The sequence below is a fragment of the Anopheles moucheti genome, chromosome 3 (genome assembly GCF_943734755.1).
Source record: "Anopheles moucheti chromosome 3, idAnoMoucSN_F20_07, whole genome shotgun sequence".
NCBI classification, from domain to species: domain Eukaryota; kingdom Metazoa; phylum Arthropoda; class Insecta; order Diptera; family Culicidae; genus Anopheles; species Anopheles moucheti.
Genome location: NC_069141.1, coordinates 47,611,614 through 47,629,104, shown reverse-complemented (window position 1 = coordinate 47,629,104; position 17,491 = coordinate 47,611,614). Strand labels below are relative to the sequence as shown.

At 43.8% G+C, this 17,491-nt stretch overlaps 2 protein-coding genes across 12 annotated transcripts in view; one reads left to right on the top strand and one right to left on the bottom strand.

The window, feature by feature from the left end:
* Nucleotides 1–8,924, top strand: part of LOC128305463 (four and a half LIM domains protein 2) — a 78,941-nt gene extending 70,017 nt beyond the window's left edge. For all 10 annotated transcript variants that reach the window (XM_053042914.1, XM_053042913.1, XM_053042917.1 and 7 more), the window contains 3 exons: nucleotides 5,748–5,917; nucleotides 5,999–6,185; nucleotides 6,273–8,924. In XM_053042914.1, coding sequence (XP_052898874.1) covers nucleotides 5,748–5,917; nucleotides 5,999–6,185; nucleotides 6,273–6,430 — 515 coding nt within the window. In that variant the 3' untranslated portion in view covers nucleotides 6,431–8,924. The remainder of the gene's footprint in view (nucleotides 1–5,747; nucleotides 5,918–5,998; nucleotides 6,186–6,272) is intronic.
* Nucleotides 8,925–12,014: 3,090 nt separating this feature from the next.
* On the bottom strand, nucleotides 12,015–16,635 carry LOC128305911 (importin subunit alpha-7). 2 transcript variants are annotated; one of them, XM_053043547.1, is made up of 8 exons: nucleotides 16,527–16,635; nucleotides 15,761–15,940; nucleotides 15,472–15,687; nucleotides 15,175–15,395; nucleotides 14,842–15,105; nucleotides 14,333–14,672; nucleotides 13,921–14,080; nucleotides 12,015–13,819 (listed from the first exon to the last, which is right to left on the bottom strand). In XM_053043547.1, exons 2-8 carry the CDS (start codon nucleotides 15,935–15,937, stop codon nucleotides 13,635–13,637), a joined length of 1,563 nt encoding a protein of 520 aa, XP_052899507.1. In that variant the 5' UTR covers nucleotides 15,938–15,940; nucleotides 16,527–16,635; the 3' UTR covers nucleotides 12,015–13,634. The 2 variants fall into 2 exon arrangements, with proteins under 2 accessions (XP_052899507.1, XP_052899508.1); XM_053043548.1 differs by lacking the exon at nucleotides 16,527–16,635 and adding an exon at nucleotides 16,032–16,099.
* Nucleotides 16,636–17,491: the final 856 nt, after the last annotated feature.

The window sequence follows — 17,491 nt, the reverse complement described above, 5'->3', positions numbered from 1 at the left end:
TGGCAACCTCAACCGATGGAACGATACATTCACGAGATTGTAAGTTTGCAAAGCAAATAAAGGAATGGGTTGTTGTTGTTGGCAAATTGATTTTTGCTTTCGGAAATGTCGTCAAACGGTGGACGGTTAAAGGTCGATTGAAATGGTACAAACAATTCTGTACTTATTTGCAACACATCATGCATTGTGTATTTTGCAAATGTGGCTTGTTTGTTTCGGTCTAGTTGGCATTAGGAATTTTTATTTACTTGGCGATACATTACCCACTCGAGTCCTTAATTAATGAGCAAACATGAGTGTTTATATTTATTATTGCCAATTGAGCTTTTGTTTAGTATGTTTTGCAATCAATATGTCCCCGATAGCAATGGAGAAATTTTGGTTTGTTTATTTTTAGATCGACATGATCTTTCCCCCAGCAGCAGTCGCACTTGTTGCCTATTTCTGGACTTGAGCTATCCACTCCTTAGCCCAGCACCACCAGGGGCGATTCGGTGTCGATCTTCACTTGACAGGAACGGTCCTCCAAAATACCTTCCGGATCATTCCTCCGTCTTTACTATCCATCTACGGGGAAAATAATGTTCAGTGAGCCACTAATGGCATAGGGATGATCTAGTAGCACGTTACGCCAAGAAGAACATTCAAACACTGCACAAAGCCTTTACGCCTACTGGGTTACAATTGAACCCAATTCGAACGTGTTGACAGCTATTATCTGCTCTGCCATTCGATCGTCCTATGCAAGTTGGTTGTGGATAAATCATAACATTTTTAAGCTATATTTGCTAATGTTTCCTTTCGTTCTATTTACCAAAATTGTGGACTATGTGATATTAAAATTATATTGTTTATTTCTGCCTTTCTGTCGTAGAACTGAAATAAACATTCTGTCAAACCATTTTGTCAGAAATCAGCTTCCTAAGAAGCTCGTCTCATGTTTCGCTTAGTCTTGACGATAGAAATGTTTATTTTCCTTACTTCATCTTCTCTCCTGTTCCATCTCAACCGTGTCATTTATGCGCTGATCAGAGCGATAAAATGGCAAAATTTGCCTATTAACGTTTGGCTTTAGCACTTTGAACGCGTTAATGGGACAGTTTGTGGCCAGCATGTGACACACGACGACGAAATAAAATGAAATATTTATAGGCCCAGTTTTGTTCGAATTCGTTTCATGGCTACTGCGATCGGGGTTCGATTATTGATCATGCGAGTGTCTGTGTGGATGCAACGAGCACAACTCCAAGATAATGGATCACAAATAAAATTGTTCCAGTCTATCGAAAGGCTCACAGTTCCAGCTCGTATCGCGCATTAGACTGGAATGCGAGTTCTCCCACATGCGACGCCATCACTAGACAGTCCTCACGGTCCTCACACATTAATGGGATGCACATTTATCACAACAACCAGACGAATATAGTCGATGCTAATTCGGTGCCCACATTCCAAAAAAACACCCCCGCAGGAACAGGAAGTGTGGCGTTGTTGTATCAATTAACGTTTTGCACCCCGTCGGGCACACCTTTTCCGCGTGCTTTTGTTTTCTTCCACCATTTTACCAAATAGTTTACGGAGTCGACATCGTAGAGTTTAGAATTATTAATCGTTTTCCCCCAATTGCCAGGTGTCATTACGATGTTTACACTAAATGTAGTATTATGCCTATGAAGACGTACGCGAAAGAATAATGGCATATTGTGTTTGTAGTTCTGCTGTGGTATATTTACGACACCAAGAAGGGGATGGAAAAGGATGGTCCATAAAACTTGTGCACAGCATCTTGTTTGACTGCATACTTCCTACATGTTTCAGTTTCGGTCTTCGGTCTCGACCTCTTTACCAGCTGTAGAACATTATAATTTATTACGACTTTTTCACACATATACATACATACGAATAATACACTTGTCCTCCGGGAGTGAAGAGGAATGGTGTAGAAAATTAACGACTTTGCGTTTAGCAACTTTATTCAAATGTTGTTTATTTCTCCTTTTTTTGTGTATTTTACCATACACTTGCCACCACTTCCACTGATTGACTGACCAGAAAACCTGTCGTTGAAACATGCTGTTAAACATCCTCACGATGTGGTGATAAACAAAAAAACGTCCGGGTGGAGCGTGTTTGATGGATGGGAGCACGTATAAATCAACGCTTAAACTAGCGACAAACTCGCCTACATGTGTTGCTTTGCATAGGTGGTTCTTTCCGCCTTTTTGAGCACGAGCCAGGTCGACCGGTCGATTGATCGATTGAATATGCAATAGACCTAATTAATCTTACCCTGCGCACAGGAACGCAAGGAAAACCAAATCCAAACAAGCAACCTTCCAAAGCAGTTAGTCACTGTGTCGAACGATGAACGATCGCACGGTGGAGCAGTGCGAGGACAATTGGGTAATTTATTTTTTCGTTATTATCGCTGGCACGAACGTACGTTTTAAGCAGGTGTTCTTGAGGAAGCTTAGAATGTTAACTAAAAGAGAAAGAAAGAGAGATAGAGGGAGAAAAAGAGAGAGAGAGAGAGAGAGAGTAATGTTTGTTCTAAAATGTTGTTCAATACTTTTCCACTACGATCATGATCATGTTTTCTCACTGAAAAATCTTACAAAAACATTAAAACATTTGACTATTGAAATGAAATGTATATTTTTGGGGAATGGGTATCTTAACGCTACCCTGCAGGGTAAATAACAACGCAGCAATGATTAGTCTGTCAAATGGGAAAATAATTTATTGACACATAATTATGACGGAACGATCTCCTCGGTGTACTCCCTTGGGATAAGATCAATATATGACTTTATTCAACCGCTTTACATCGCATGGCCTTCATCGATTCATGCCCTTCCGCCGGCCAAACCGTCACCTGCTTGTACATCGTCTCCGGAAAGGAAGTTAGCAAGCGTTTGCCCCCACACACAAGTCCATTAATTCGCTTCCCGCGATCGCTTCCTACCGCTTTCCCCTCATTACGAAAACCGCCACCGGGTTTTACTTTCAACCGTAAAAGGCCGTGGTTCTCGCTTTCTCAGCATCAGTCGCTGCTGCCTGCTGGTGACGGAAATGGACATGTGCCGCCCTCGTTCGCGTATTCCGGGGCCATCGGTATGTTATTTGTGTCGGTTTGCTCGGGTAACCCTAGCAAACCGCCCACTACTACTGGGGCTTTTCGTTCGCGTCCCAAGAGCGACATGACCCCGTGAGCAAACATCGAATCGTAACACTGTTGTTCAGCCTGCTCCGATCGAGCATGGCAATTTATTAGACCCAGCCCGCTATCGCGCATGGGGAAGATGTGCGGGCTCACAGGAATGGAAACGGCGCTAGCGCACTTCTTACAGCTCCTTTTAGGGAAGAGGATCAAAGATGAATCATAATCAATCGGCTCTTCATGTGAAACCGATGTGGCGGATGCTGTAGAAGCAACTGAATGCAATGCACAGCAGCCTTCATCAATTTCTCTTACAGAAAAAAAATCCTTTTAGGGCAGTTTGTCGTCGCATTCGAAACATTCCGATGGTTGTCCCTTATGTAGAGTGTTGTATCATGAGCTACTGTGCAGGAGCGCGTAAACTCATCAACATGAACGACCGAACGTGAGCTGAGTGTCGCAGAAACATGAGTTTACCGAAACTACTTAAGGGTTAGTTTATGATCTCGGGTTCTACCTTTCACGGTCCTTCATTCGTTATCACTGATGAGATTTAAAGTAGAATATATTTAAAAAAGATAAAGAATGTGCATGATCAAGACATCCTCACACTGCATTCCCGCACTATAAATTACTTTCTCGTGTTTGATATCAATATAATATTTATCGATCTTTACAATCTGTCTTAAGTCTGTTTAATGGTTGTTAAGGGTGTTTTAATCACCTCATCCGGACCGTTCCGAACTACACTATCCAGCTACGTGGTACTTAATACGGCCTGGTCGTTCTTACGAGAAAAAATGTTAATTTGTAACAATTTGTCAACCACCACTGATCTATCACTGATCAGATCTTCACCATGCGGCAGATCTTGGAGAAGATGGCGGGGCAACAGCTACACTGCTGTAATCTTCATTTAATTCAAGGCTCCATTCGAATATAACCTGTCTAAAACTTCACGACACAATGAGCCCACAAGAGAGGGCCATCCGCGTCTTGGAAGTGAACCATCTTCCACAAGTAAAATACGTTGCTGACATTTGTTTATGGATCTCTTATATAACAGATGCTTACCAAAATATTGAACTGGTGACAGAAAACCTCAGGTTGGAAAGTAACGAGGTAAACCCCGATTTGATGATTGCATCACCTGCGGTTCTGCTTACAAATTCTAACTTACGCGGGGGATGACGTACGGATAGATGAACGCACTCGTCCGAAGTCGTCTAAAATTACACCTATTTTGGGTCAAAGGCCATAAACGACAACAACATTGATGTTGAGGTCCGCGTTGTGGTGCTGGCTACCAACCGGTCTTTCTAAAGTCTGAGAAAACTTTTCCACCCAAAACACCTGCCGCGACCAACGAAGCTGGGACTATATAGAACTTATATAGTTCCAGTACTATACACTAAACTATACGTTTCTGAGACATGGACTTTGCCCAAAACGGACGAAACCCCTTTTAGCCGCGTTCGATACGAAGATGCTCGGAAGGATTTTTGACCCCGTGGAATTGTGGAAGGATAATGGAGGGACCGTTACAATGTCGAGCTCTACGAGAGTTGTACGATGAAGTCACTGTCACACAGCGGATTAGATTCGCCAGACTCTGGTGGGCTGGTCACGTCATGAGAAAGACACTGCACGACGCAGCCTTTTAAGTCATCCACATGGACAGAGTAGGCATTTTTTTTTTCATTTTATAGAGACTTTGTGCCAATTGGCTGACATTCGCCTCTAGACTGAGTAGGCAATGATTTTACCAAAGATCACCAATCCTCCCAATAGCGCTACAATGTGGATGACGGCTATATTTTCGGCAAACGGGAGATAATCGAATCTAATAACCTAATGTTTTTGAAAGACGCTAGCTAAAGTACTGACAATACAGTATATATATCTGCAATTTATACACTTAATCCGCTCAGATATTTAAATTAAACGCTGGAAATGGCATAATTTATGCCTCTGCTAACGTTCGGATTTATACATCGAACGCAGGAATGTGGTAGGGCAAATAATAAACAACAGTAATGTTTAGCGGATTAATGGAGGCACTCGGTCTTACCAGATAAGCCCGGTGCGCTATGTATACGTATACCCGCACCGTTGACATAATAAGAGGACTAAAGATGTGTTGTGCAAGTCTCATCGGTAAAGGGATGACGATAGCCTCCGTTTCGGGATGGGTGCGCAACACGTGCCTTTGTAATCGATCTATGTCGTCGTCGAAAATCCACCGGCTAATAAGAGCAGGTGGTGGTGTTCGAACGTGATGCGGTGCCGTTCTCAGCTGAAGTATTTGCTAGTGGCGACATACCCGTTTGAAGTGTCCGTTTATTTGATACGCGTGGAACAGGTGTGGCAATAAAAGCGTGCAGAGTGCAGATTGGTTGAGTTTGAAGTGATATTTTGACGACTTTTTCTGGTTCTACTTGTCAAGATTGCAACTAAGTGGCTAATTATTATATTTAATTGAAGTTATATAGTGAATTTAATTTAAATGATCAAGAAAGATGTTGCCATTAATTTCAATTGTGTTAATTCCCTTCTTTATTTCTTCTTCTCTCCCTCGATTCTCCAGGCACGAAGAAGATGGAGTACAAAACCAGACAGTGGCACGAGAAGTGCTTCTGCTGCTGCGTCTGCAAAACCGCCATCGGCACTAAATCGTTTATTCCTCGCGAGCAGGAGATCTACTGTGCCGGCTGCTACGAGGAGAAGTACGCCACCCGATGCATCAAATGCAAGAAGGTAACTGTGCCCAAGGGCCTACGAATACGGCTGACGCCATTCGCGCCATTCTAATACCATTGTTTCATCGTCACTTCACAGATCATCACGAGCGGTGGTGTAACGTACAAGAACGAACCGTGGCACCGTGAGTGTTTCACGTGTACGCACTGCCAGGTATCGCTTGCTGGCCAGCGCTTCACAAGCCGCGACGAGAAACCCTACTGTGCCGAATGTTTCGGTGAACTGTTCGCGAAGAGATGCACCTCCTGTACCAAGCCCATTACTGGTTAGTTAAACCTCGAACCCTCGAACCGAATCACTCGAGAAAAGCGTGTCGTATTAACTGTGGTTTTTGTGTCGTTTCCTTGCACAGGCATCGGCGGTACGCGCTTCATCTCGTTCGAGGATCGCCACTGGCACAACGATTGTTTCATCTGTGCCATGTGCAAAACGTCGCTGGTTGGGCGCGGTTTCATCACCGACGAGCAGGACGTCATCTGTCCGGAGTGCGCTAAGCAGAAGCTGATGTAAACGCGACACAGCCATCCCTACGCAGCATAATCATCATCTTCATCATCATCATTACTTTCATCGCCACCATCACCATCGTTAGTGGAAGGTTCCCGGCGGAGGATCGTGTTACGGACGTAAAACGGTGCGCAGGATTTCAATGTGTAGCAATCCAGAAAGGAGCTTCTTTCACCCATTAGTTCATTCGCCAGCGCCATTCATATGATATGATCATCGATCGCATAACTTATTTATCTGTACAGCGCACCCGCGACCCCGCTGGATGCTACTTTTATGCTCCTCGTTGAATGTGTGCGCCTGTTCTCTTTCTTCGTCTATTGTATTAAGTATTCTGTCCTGTGTGCGTTTTATTCTCTTGTGCCCTATCTCTCTGTTGACTTATCCTTTCCTTTTGCGATGCAGCACATAAGGATTCAATGTTTTGTTTTTTATTTCACTAATAGAGCCATCATGATACAATGTTGTTGTCCTTTTTCGTTTAGTTTTTCGTTTGTTTCTCGACACATGTGTGTGTGTGTGTGCCCACGTTTTGCGATTGGAACTAGTCTGTCGTAAAGCACAATTAAAAACCTGCAGAGCGTAGTAAGATAACGTTGTAGTTAGAAAGGAAAATCAAATGAACACAAAACAACAAAAAGCAGTTTATTGCGGCAAGGACATTAGAGGAAAAGAAAATGCGAGTTTGTATGTGTGTGCGTTTGTGGATAAAAGTGGAGCAAACGAGGAAGAGAAAAACAGGTTGAATGTGAAGACGAGATAAGAAACGGAAGGACAACATGTAGTAGTGTAGCGTAGCGAACGGCCTATATTCACTGAAGATGCCTTTTTACTATCAAATAATAACCACAACCGCTTCTCTTTACAACACAGCAGCGGGCAAATCAAAATGCGTGACAATTGTTTGTGTTTTTGTTTAACGCAGCCGTTAGAGCGAAACGAAACTATATTAATGTTTAGATCACGTAAGGGCAGAAACGAGAGATCGCGCACGCATCGCGCTTAGTCATTTAGATGGTGAAACAAGAAATTGTGCTTGCTTGCAAACGGCCAATGTGTTACCGCTTTTCTCCCTTGTCAACGACGTTATGGTGGAACGAGAACGATACTCCGATCGCTCCTAAACGAGCACCGGCACCGTGTGTGTGTTATTGAGTTTGGCTTTTAAGCCGAAGTAAAGATAGGTGGAAAAACTATATCAACGAAAACAATTGCTACACACACGCGCAACAAGTAGAAACACGCGTGTGTTATGCGTTTCCCTAGTGATGAGACATCAAAACAGGATGAACATTATGTAAAAAAAAAATTGTTAGCCAGTATAGGAATATGAAAAAAAAGGACGAGAGTAGTTAAAAGAAAGAGGACAGACAAAACAGGAGAGTAGCAAATTGGGACACAAAATCAAAATCAAAATGCATGCGGTGCAACTAACCCCAACTTATACACTATGTCGCCGCGTCCATTTACACGAGAGAGGATCATAATATATATTTGTGTACATTTGTGGGAAGGAAAAGAAACAAAACGGGGGATAATTTTAACACCATTTTGTTGTAACTACTAGCTGCCTGTGTACCACCATTGTCTTTAAATTATTTATTCGTTAACCACTGAAGAGAAAAAAAGAACATTGTGGTCCATGCGGTCAACTACAAGCGCATCATAACATCATATTCATACACATATAACGGTGCGGAATCGAAATAGAAATCACACATAAAGTTAAAGCTAATAAATAAATCTTTAAATAAAAACTTAAACGACAAAACAAACAAACAAACAAACAAACAAAAAAACGAATAAAACAATACAACAAAATATCGTTCTATCTCCCCTTTCTCTCTTTCTCTCTATTTCTCGCTCTCTATTGATCTTTAAGATGTTAATGCTACCGTAAAATCGATCTGCCTATGTAAGTACTTGTAGTATATGCGGATGAAACAAATTTAATTGACACAGTAACAACAAAACAATTCTCCTCGTCCCACTACCTTACCTGTTATCAATTTCAAACTGCAGGCAAACCATTTAAAGGTAGAAAGGTTTAATGCTCTAAGTACGTGGTAGGGCTATAAAAACAAGATATTTGAACTGTCCACGTGTGTGTAACCACGCAAAGAGAACTGTGTTGTTTTTTATATTCATTTCTTTCCATTGTAAAAAGGGAAAACTAATTGTTTTATGTTGTAACTGCTTATTTTGTCCAACTATCGTTACTACATGATCATAATTTTATACGAAATATATTTTCCTTTACCAACTTGACCAGTGGAGAGAAGCTCTAGTGCGGGTGTTGTGCACAGTGATTAAACACGACACAAAACAAAACACAACCTGTGGCCTTTCTGTATATTAAAGGGAGTAAAATAGTCATAAACAAATCGTGTGTGTGTGCTGTACATTGGGAAACAAACCCTAATCCTGGCTAAAACGAATGTCCTGTTATGCTTATACAAAGTTGCATATTGTGTAATGGTAATAAAGTGGAAAAGATCCTACTAGAATGCGTTTGTGTTGTATTGTACACTCTAATTCCAGTTATCACGAAACACGAATTATGTTAAAAGTTCGTCCGATTGTTTTAAATGTTATCTATTGCTCTAAATCTTTGCGCTTCTTATTTCCTACTTTTATCGATACACCAAATCGAGATCGAGATCTGCCTGGACTTCATTGACCCGAAAGCTCGATAGTCCGGGATTGGGATTGGTACGTGCGTGGGATTGGTCCGGCCCCTCTCTTCGCAACTATATTATTTGTTAATTTTTTGCGTTCTTTGGTTTAGGACTTTATTATTAACTTAAAATACAATTTTAATAAAATAGATTAAAACGCTCTTATCCGTTCGGTCAGTCAACGCTCTCTGATCTCCATCCTGATTTGTACCGCGTTCTTACTACTACAATGATAGTGTGTAACTGTCATTGAGAGTGACAGCGTTACAACACAGGGTGGTTGCCAACACTAATGTAACACTATGCAGCGCGTGGTATTTAAACATGCATTATCACTTGTGACAAATAATGCAATATTATCATTTGTTAGAATTACACGGAATATCTTACGGTTAGTATGAAGTGATTGCAAAATACAAAATATCAAAACTTGGTAACACAGTCAGTGGTTGTCGCGTACAGGCAAACGGAATGTTGAAAGAACTTAATAACATTTCACAACCTTGGGCAACATTTAGAAAAGTGCCTGTATTACTTGCCAACTGTGCCAACTTCCGAGACATTTAAATGCCGCCTACAAGATCCTGTTCCGAATTCTCTACTGTAGACTTGGGTCCCTGGTCAAAGATTTCGTCGGAAGCTACCAAGCTGGGTATGTTGAAGGAAAATCCACCACCGACCCAATCTTCACTCTGCGGCTAACGCTAAATAAATTTATTAGAGGCGGCCTGCGGTACCATAGATCGGACATAGCTATAGAACACCAATGCAGCAGTACGGCCAGTAGCAGTTAAGGGCCATAATGTAAGGCGTTACTGAGGAATGGGGTAGTGAATCGAAGCCTTGTGATTGGAATCTTTAAATTGGAATACTCTTCGATGAAAATATAGCTCAGCTTCAGTTCTTCACAATGCGGCAGATCTTGGAGAAGATGACGAAGGATACGATAGCAGGGTAAAACTGTAGAGCAATGAGCTCTTTTGGAATCTCATTTGGAATTCAAACTTACCAAACTAGTACGAATCACGTCATATGTCTGGTGATGGTGGATGGAAATTCTCATCGCCCTTTGCTACTACTAAGCGTAGCACAGCTTCACCAGACAGCCAGAGGCGGGAGGTCACTCCATCACCTCGACTGAGACGCTGAAAAACCTGGGGGACGAACTTTGATGAGTAACGTCTTGACCGCTCTGATGCCGAACAAGAGAGATCTTACTGGCGAACCTCGCTAATAGCATCAACCGATATGGAGCAGCGGCATGGGCAAGATGGCCACTAGCAAAACAAACAGATCGCACCACTATTCAATGGTCACATCGCACCGGAGTACTTCATGTGGCTAGTGCCTTCCAGGCGGTCTCGTACGATGCGGCATGTGTTGTCGTTGATACCATCCCGCTTGTGCTTCTAATAGACGAGGAAATTCGCTGCCACTACGAGTTCAAAGCAACGAGAGGAACATCGTCAGACATCAGGAAATGGCAACACGAAGAAATTCTAAGGCATTGGCAACAGCAATGCACAGATGCAGGAGCGCAACCGATGACTTCAGGAATATGGATGAGGAGGCTGATACCGGACATATCCGTCTGACAAATCCTTACAGGGCATAGATTTCTCCGTAGCTACTTTATCGAGAAAGCCATCCTGGACGGGTCATCGAACTGCCCAGTCTGCACCAACCCCGTGGAAGATGTGGCTCATGTACTGTTCCCTTGTGCCCATGTCCCCGATCGCAGGGAATGCAACAGTGGATTGAAGTGAGCCAGCCGACGGCACAGCGAAGACGACAGCGACGGCGATAACCTCGCCAAACAATGTCGATGCTATTTGGCGATGCAACATCCGAAGAACGTTTAATGTCTATTTTCTTCTCATTAATCTTTCTTTTAGGTGAAGGTGAAGAGCCAACAGACCCATAAGGACGTCGAAGCAGCAGGTGGTTGGACGAAAAGAGTGCACAGCACACACAGCTCTGCAAGGAGTACTACGCACATCAGCGTATCGGCAGGGTTGGATCCGGTCGAGTAGTGGTTTAGCGAGGATGCGCCAGGATTCCTAATTCCTTTCCCCCAGAACTAGCGGACCAGGTTCACCGGACGGACAGTGGTTTACCAACGCTGAAAGCAGCTATGGACTATCGTTAGCGGTATTTAAGAGCAGAGTGTGTGGATATGGATGACGAATCAGCTGGTTGTCGAAGTACACATCCTGAAGTTGGTCAAGGTCGGAAGGATAAGATGGCTAAGGCATATGATGAGGATGCCGGACTCATACCCTACCACGATCAACGCCCTGCTCGACGCGAGGTGTGCAGGAGCGCAACGCGCTCGTTGACTGAATCAAGAGAAACCTGGCCAATCGGAGATTGGATACATCCAGGGGTGGAGGAGGACTAGAATGAATTTCCTGGAAACATATTGGGGGCCTAATCTTGTCAGCAAGCCTTTTCAGTGATTTACTATGAGTGAACCAAAAGAAGAAGAATATAATGAATATTAATACATAAGGGAGTTACATCTTTGTACTCCTTTCTTCCACCTTCCTTCGCAGGTAGGACACATTCCCTCGCAGGCAGGGAGTTCTCTTTGTAACGCTTCATTTAAGCATCAGGTCTCCATTGACTCCGCGTGTGTTCAAGTCAGAAGGCACCACTCTCAGGAAACTGTCACCCATTCACCGAAGCAACCGACTGCTCAAGACCCTGAACCTGTGCGAGATGAAATATCGGAACTAGAATCCAACGCCCAAGAGTACCCTATGGAAGAAAATAATACAAAATGCTTAAATGGTCATTGCGCCGTCCCGCACACCCATTCATTATCACGTTAAACTCTGCATCGCCAGAATGGCTACCGTTCAGCCATTTTGAAAATGTACTACATAAAAACACATTTGGTTCTTCCAAGAGATAAATGGTGAATATTTTTATTGTTAATTTAGGTTTGTTTTTTTTTCGTTTTGCGAACAATCGGCATACGCGGTAGTCTAGTCACCACCAGAGACCACCCTTGCGTTGGTGTGAGGTTGGAATATTTCAATTTATTAATCGGCTACGGACGACATTCCTCTGTTCCCTGGTTTTCACAGGTTTTAGAGGGCGTTTATTGTGCGGGAGGTTGTCGGTATTAACAAAACTAACCAAAACTCTTTATCCAGCAATGTTGAAAAATGATATAGGGAGCAGTGGTAGAAACACATTTTCCTTTACACATGGTTAAAGCATATTACAAAAGCTTACAAGCAAAGCTGGTTGGCGGATCGGTCTCAGCGTGGCGTGCCATTGATCTGAACAACACGCCGATCCCGTTCCAGCAGTTCCACAAGAAAGGCCCAGTACGGCGACACCGCTGTTACTTTACCCATTTGAGCAGTTTTCTTCATAAGGCTTCGTTGCCATTCGCATGTGGCAACGTAATGACGCCTCCAAAAGTGACGCGTTTTAAGATATTTATGGCTAGAAAATGAGATTAAGACGTAGTACGACGTTTATTCTTGCCGTGGTCAGTAAAAGATGTTCCCTCATTTTAGCAAACCTTGACTCATCAATATCAATATGTTAAACTGCACAGATGAGTAAATTAACGACTGCTATTTCGCCCATAGTTTACCCTAAAAATACCCGTTAAATTATGGATGATTTAAGGGTACATCGAATCGGATGCGTCTAGCTGGGTGACTTTCCGAATTCGCCATAACAGTAAGGTATTTTAAACCAGTACGCAGTCGGAACGTTCTAGTGGATCGTTACGCCAAATAAGAACATAGAAGAAAGGGAGATGTTTCGTTAGCCGGAGGTGGTTTTAAGTTGAGTTAAAAAACATGTAAATTGATGTATATATGTATCAGTAGTAATGTTTCCGCACGTCATTCGGAAAAAATGTCCTTTAGGTCTTAGCAATCTACCTACTATAGGTGTTCTCCAGTTTGTTTGGTTTTTTTTTCCCGGTGACTTTGTATGTACGACTTTGATGGCCTATTGTTACGGAAGAGTCTCTAGTGTAAGCGTCGGATATACAAAAGGAGAAGAGGGATGCAACAAGATTAAGGCCTGGATGTACAATAAATTAGATAAGCTTGCTCATATCTTCATCATATCGATAGCATTTCGTAATCCCTATCTCCCGTATTTCGGCATCTTTTTAACGTAAAATTTCTCTTTACATGGTTATATTTATAATTTGTAGACTACGAACTACTCCCATGCGCAATTTAACACGAAAAATGAAGTGGGAGTGTTTTGTATGTATATATGTACCTGTGGTTTCTACCGTCTGATGGGCTGATCACGTTTCGTGTCTCCGAAATTCTCTATTGCCATTCATGATGGCCCACCTAGTTATTCTCTGCCATTACAAATATAACCCTGTGTTGGCGGATGTTAATAAGCACCGGAATGTTTGCCGGGAAGGAAAACTTTCCCACACAGCCAACAACATTCCGGGAGTCCAAATATCGCAGAGCTTGTTTGGGGTTGTGCAGATTAGGAGGGGGAGTAAGGGAGATAGAGAGAGGGAGGGAGTGGTTTTAAAATTGGAACCCATCCATTGGCACCGATTGGTCTGCATTGAACTGAAACTGATTGTTATCCGTGCTCGGTGCCACCGCCAGATCCTCGTCGTCGTTGCTAAAGTACTTTTGGATTATGCTAAATGCCTTCTCGTAAATATCATTGTTCTGGTGCGATTGTAAAAACTCCAGCTTGTCGAGCCCTAAAGTTGCAGAAAAAAATCGTTTGTTAAAGGGTACCGGCTTACCACATAAACAACCAGACAGGCCAGAACATTCGACCCACAATATCTCAGCAACCTACCGTAACATTCTTCGATCATTACAGCGTATGGGTTCGGTTTGGTTCGTTGTTCTTCGCCCACCTTCAGAATGTTCTCCAACCCGTTTAGTGCTACGGTAACTATTTTGGGATCCATTACGGTCAGCAACTCGCACATGGGCGGTATGCAACCGACATCAACCTGCAAATCAGTGTAACGAATATTATTAAGATGCTGCACCACGTCGCTTACCCGCTGGTTCGAGCAAATAGTTTGTCAAAGGTGTGCCAATTTGTTTGCCAAACATTTTTTCGGCATGATTTTGTTTTCCGCAGTTTGCCAAACAGAATTTTGACAGTTTCTCCGTACGATTGACATTTTATGTTTGGCAAACACTTTTCATAGACCAGCGGGTTACACGACCGGCCACCAGCCAATTACGGGCAGACTTACTAGATACTTGATTTGTTGTACAGTACCACCGCTAGTTGCGTTCGTGATAGCCCAGGCGGCTTCTTTTCGGGTTTTGAAGTCGGCTTTCTGCAGCAGATCGATTATGCTCGGGAAGATGTTGGCATCGATCGCTGCCTGGATCTGATTCCGGTTGCCGGCCGCAATGTTCGAGATGGTCCAGCACGCTTCCTTGCGGACCGCCTCTTTCGTGGAGCTGAGCAGCTGCAGAATGGAGGGTAAGGCATTGCAGTTCAGGATCAGCTGCGTTTGGGTGTCGTTGCCGGTGACAATATTGCCTACCGCGCGCAACGCCGCAGACACCACGTTGTTGTGACTGTGCCTGACAAAAAAAACGACAAAAGCAAATTTGATTATTTAAACACACTTCCTCTACCATAGCTGTGCTTCCAGTATTATCATCGACGCGATAACAATTGGAGCTATAATACGATTCATGGCGCAACAACTTCCTAAAACCGATGAGTTGTTTGTTATTGTGTCACACTTACGAAAGAAGCTCGATCAAACGCCGACTGCAACCAGCATCGATAACGGCTTGGATGTTATCGTTCGAACCGTCGGACAAATAGCTGACAGCCCACACCGCATCGCCCAGCACCTCCACATCGTTGTGGAACATTAGTTGCGACAGGATGGGGAGGCATTTCTCGACCTTCGTAAAATCGGGTGGAGGATTCTTACCTCTGCACATATTTGACAGCGCCCAGACAGCGTTGCGCGTTAATGTTAGACGGTGAGAGGTACTCAAAACGCTGCAAATTTCACATCATCAATTATCGCACCTGCTTGCTATTGTACAATTTCTCGCACGGATAACTTACTGTAGCAAAGGTTCCAGCACATCGTGATCCAATACACAATCCCGACACTCGGGAGAGTCACCAGCAATATTACCCAACGCCCAAATCGCCTGCTCCTGCACATCCTCGTGGGGACTTTTCATAAGATCGACAAAGATTGGCACAGCGCCGGCTGCTATCACTACGCTCGTTTGTTCTGACGTACCGGATGCGATGTTTGTGAGTGCCCAGGCAGCTTCAAACTGTAAGTGAATCAAAATGTACAATCCAATGTAATTATACAACCCGCCAGACAGCTGCAACCGTTTCATCTCCTACCTGTAGTGTAGAGTTTTGCGAATTTCCCAAAAATTGTACCAACCGTGGTACGATGTTGTGCTTGATTACCATGTCGATTGGAGGGTTTGGCTCTTTGGAGAGCAACCGGCGAAACTTTTGTGTGGCAATCAGCTGTTCTTCGACGTTTTCGCTATACAATGCATTGATGACTGCCGGTTGTATAAGCGACCGGTTATCGGTCGATGTCGTCTCATCCTGTATAAATACAAATCCACGAACATGGTGTTATAATGATAGAATCCATTATTACAGTTTGTTAATCGCTTACCGAAAGAATTGCTTCCTGATCGATCTCGTCAGCCACGTTGACGTTACGACGCTTAATCAGCTGTTGTTCACGTTTTTGCTTTCGCAATTGAATTCCTTCCTCCTCCCGCCGGCGCCGCATTTCTGTGGAGTCCAGACCAACATTTTTGTACCGATACCGATGCGTTGTGTTGGACATCTTCTGCAAAAAGAACACGGAAAACAAACCAACAACAATATATTTAAATATAGCGTTAGTGTGAGACACGTTCTGCGTTTATTAATTGATTTACGAAATGCAATTTGGCCGTCCTATTGATTACAAAGTTCGCACAGCAGCAGCACTGGCCGTCGCAAATGACACAACTCCCATCACCCATGCACACACACGCACACGCGACTTTCCGAGTTAACGGTGTGTTGCGAGACAACGAGATGGCACGGTGCGCACTGAGCAGCTGAGTGATTCTCACTGCTGCAGATGCATTTTTTCGCACAGGCCCATATTTAGCGCGTGCGGGACAGGGTGGACAGTCATCGGTGAAACGAGTGACATTAGTAAATCTTGTCTTTCTTTTTTATTTCACTCCTTCTCGTCCTTTCTCGTTACACTAGCCAACCCCACTCACTAGCTACGTCGAAATCGTTCTCCACACGGGAATGATTTACTCATGTGTTTCACACCTACAGTGCCGAGTATGCTCTTTTTAGTGTGCCTGAATCCAGAGACTACAGGTCTTTACCGATATCACGTAAAAACAGAATGATTTACGCCCGTGGAAACTTACTTTCACAGCAAATTTAGCGTAGGAAATCTGAAAATTTTACACCACGACTTTCACGTTCATCAGAACCTGTCAGATGGGCTGCCAAAATCGACTATTGACGTTTATTTGCAATCGCACAGTGGGTTGGAAATAGGACCAGAGATTTAAGATGTTATGCCACCGGGGTTATTCGCACTTCACGATATGCCTAAAACCTACCCAAAGAACATTTACCCATTTGCCCATTCGAAGTCTATAGACTTCCCAGTTAGGCCGTCTCCACAGGCCGTCTTTTCCGTGGTACCGCGGCGACCGCGGACCGTGTGGAGTCGGCCTTAGAAACGTTGCATTACTAGTTCCATACTTAATTCCTCTTCCGGGAGGTTTTCAAGCGCCGTGACCAGCCGGTCATATGAATCGGGTAAACTTAGAAAAAGTTTGGAAATTACTTTCCATTCTATTACATTTGAACCAGCCGTCCGGAGCTGCCTTGTCTTCTTCAGTCAAAGTCAAGTTCTTCATGTCTTCAAAAGCAATAATATGCGCACGCATAGAATCACCTTCGTGCATCTTGAGTAGTGTGAGTTGTTTCGTTGAAATTGTACGACTTGTTAGGCCTCCTCCACACGGGCCGCGGCCGCCGCGGTACCGCGGAAAACGCGTATAACTTGTATGCCACTTGGCCGCGGTCGCCTGCCAAATCTCCGCGGCAGGCTGTCATTCTCCGCGGCAAGCTGTCAATTTCCGCGGTTGTGAACAGTTCCGCAGACTTGTCCATCTTGAACAAAGCCGCGTTTCCGCGCCTGTTTGACAGTCTGCCGCGGAGAATGACAGCCTGCCGCGGAGATTTGGCAGGCGACCGCGGCCAAGTGGCATACGCGTTTTCCGCGGTACCGCGGCGGCCGCGGCCCGTGTGGAGGAGGCCTTACACATTTGTTCGCGTACACTTCGTTTAATCAATTCCACATTCGCTTCGCGGTTTTCGC

Excerpts from the sequence above, each read along its gene's own strand:
- LOC128305911 (XM_053043547.1), bottom strand. The coding sequence starts at position 15,937 with ATGTCCAACACAACGCATCGGTATCGGTACAAAAATGTTGGTCTGGAC. Across the intron at positions 15,106-15,174 it reads GTGCTGGAACCTTTGCTACA|CGTTTTGAGTACCTCTCACC; the intron begins GTAAGTTATCCG and ends TGAAATTTGCAG. Across the intron at positions 14,673-14,841 it reads CGTTTGATCGAGCTTCTTTC|GCACAGTCACAACAACGTGG; the intron begins GTAAGTGTGACA and ends TTTTTTTGTCAG.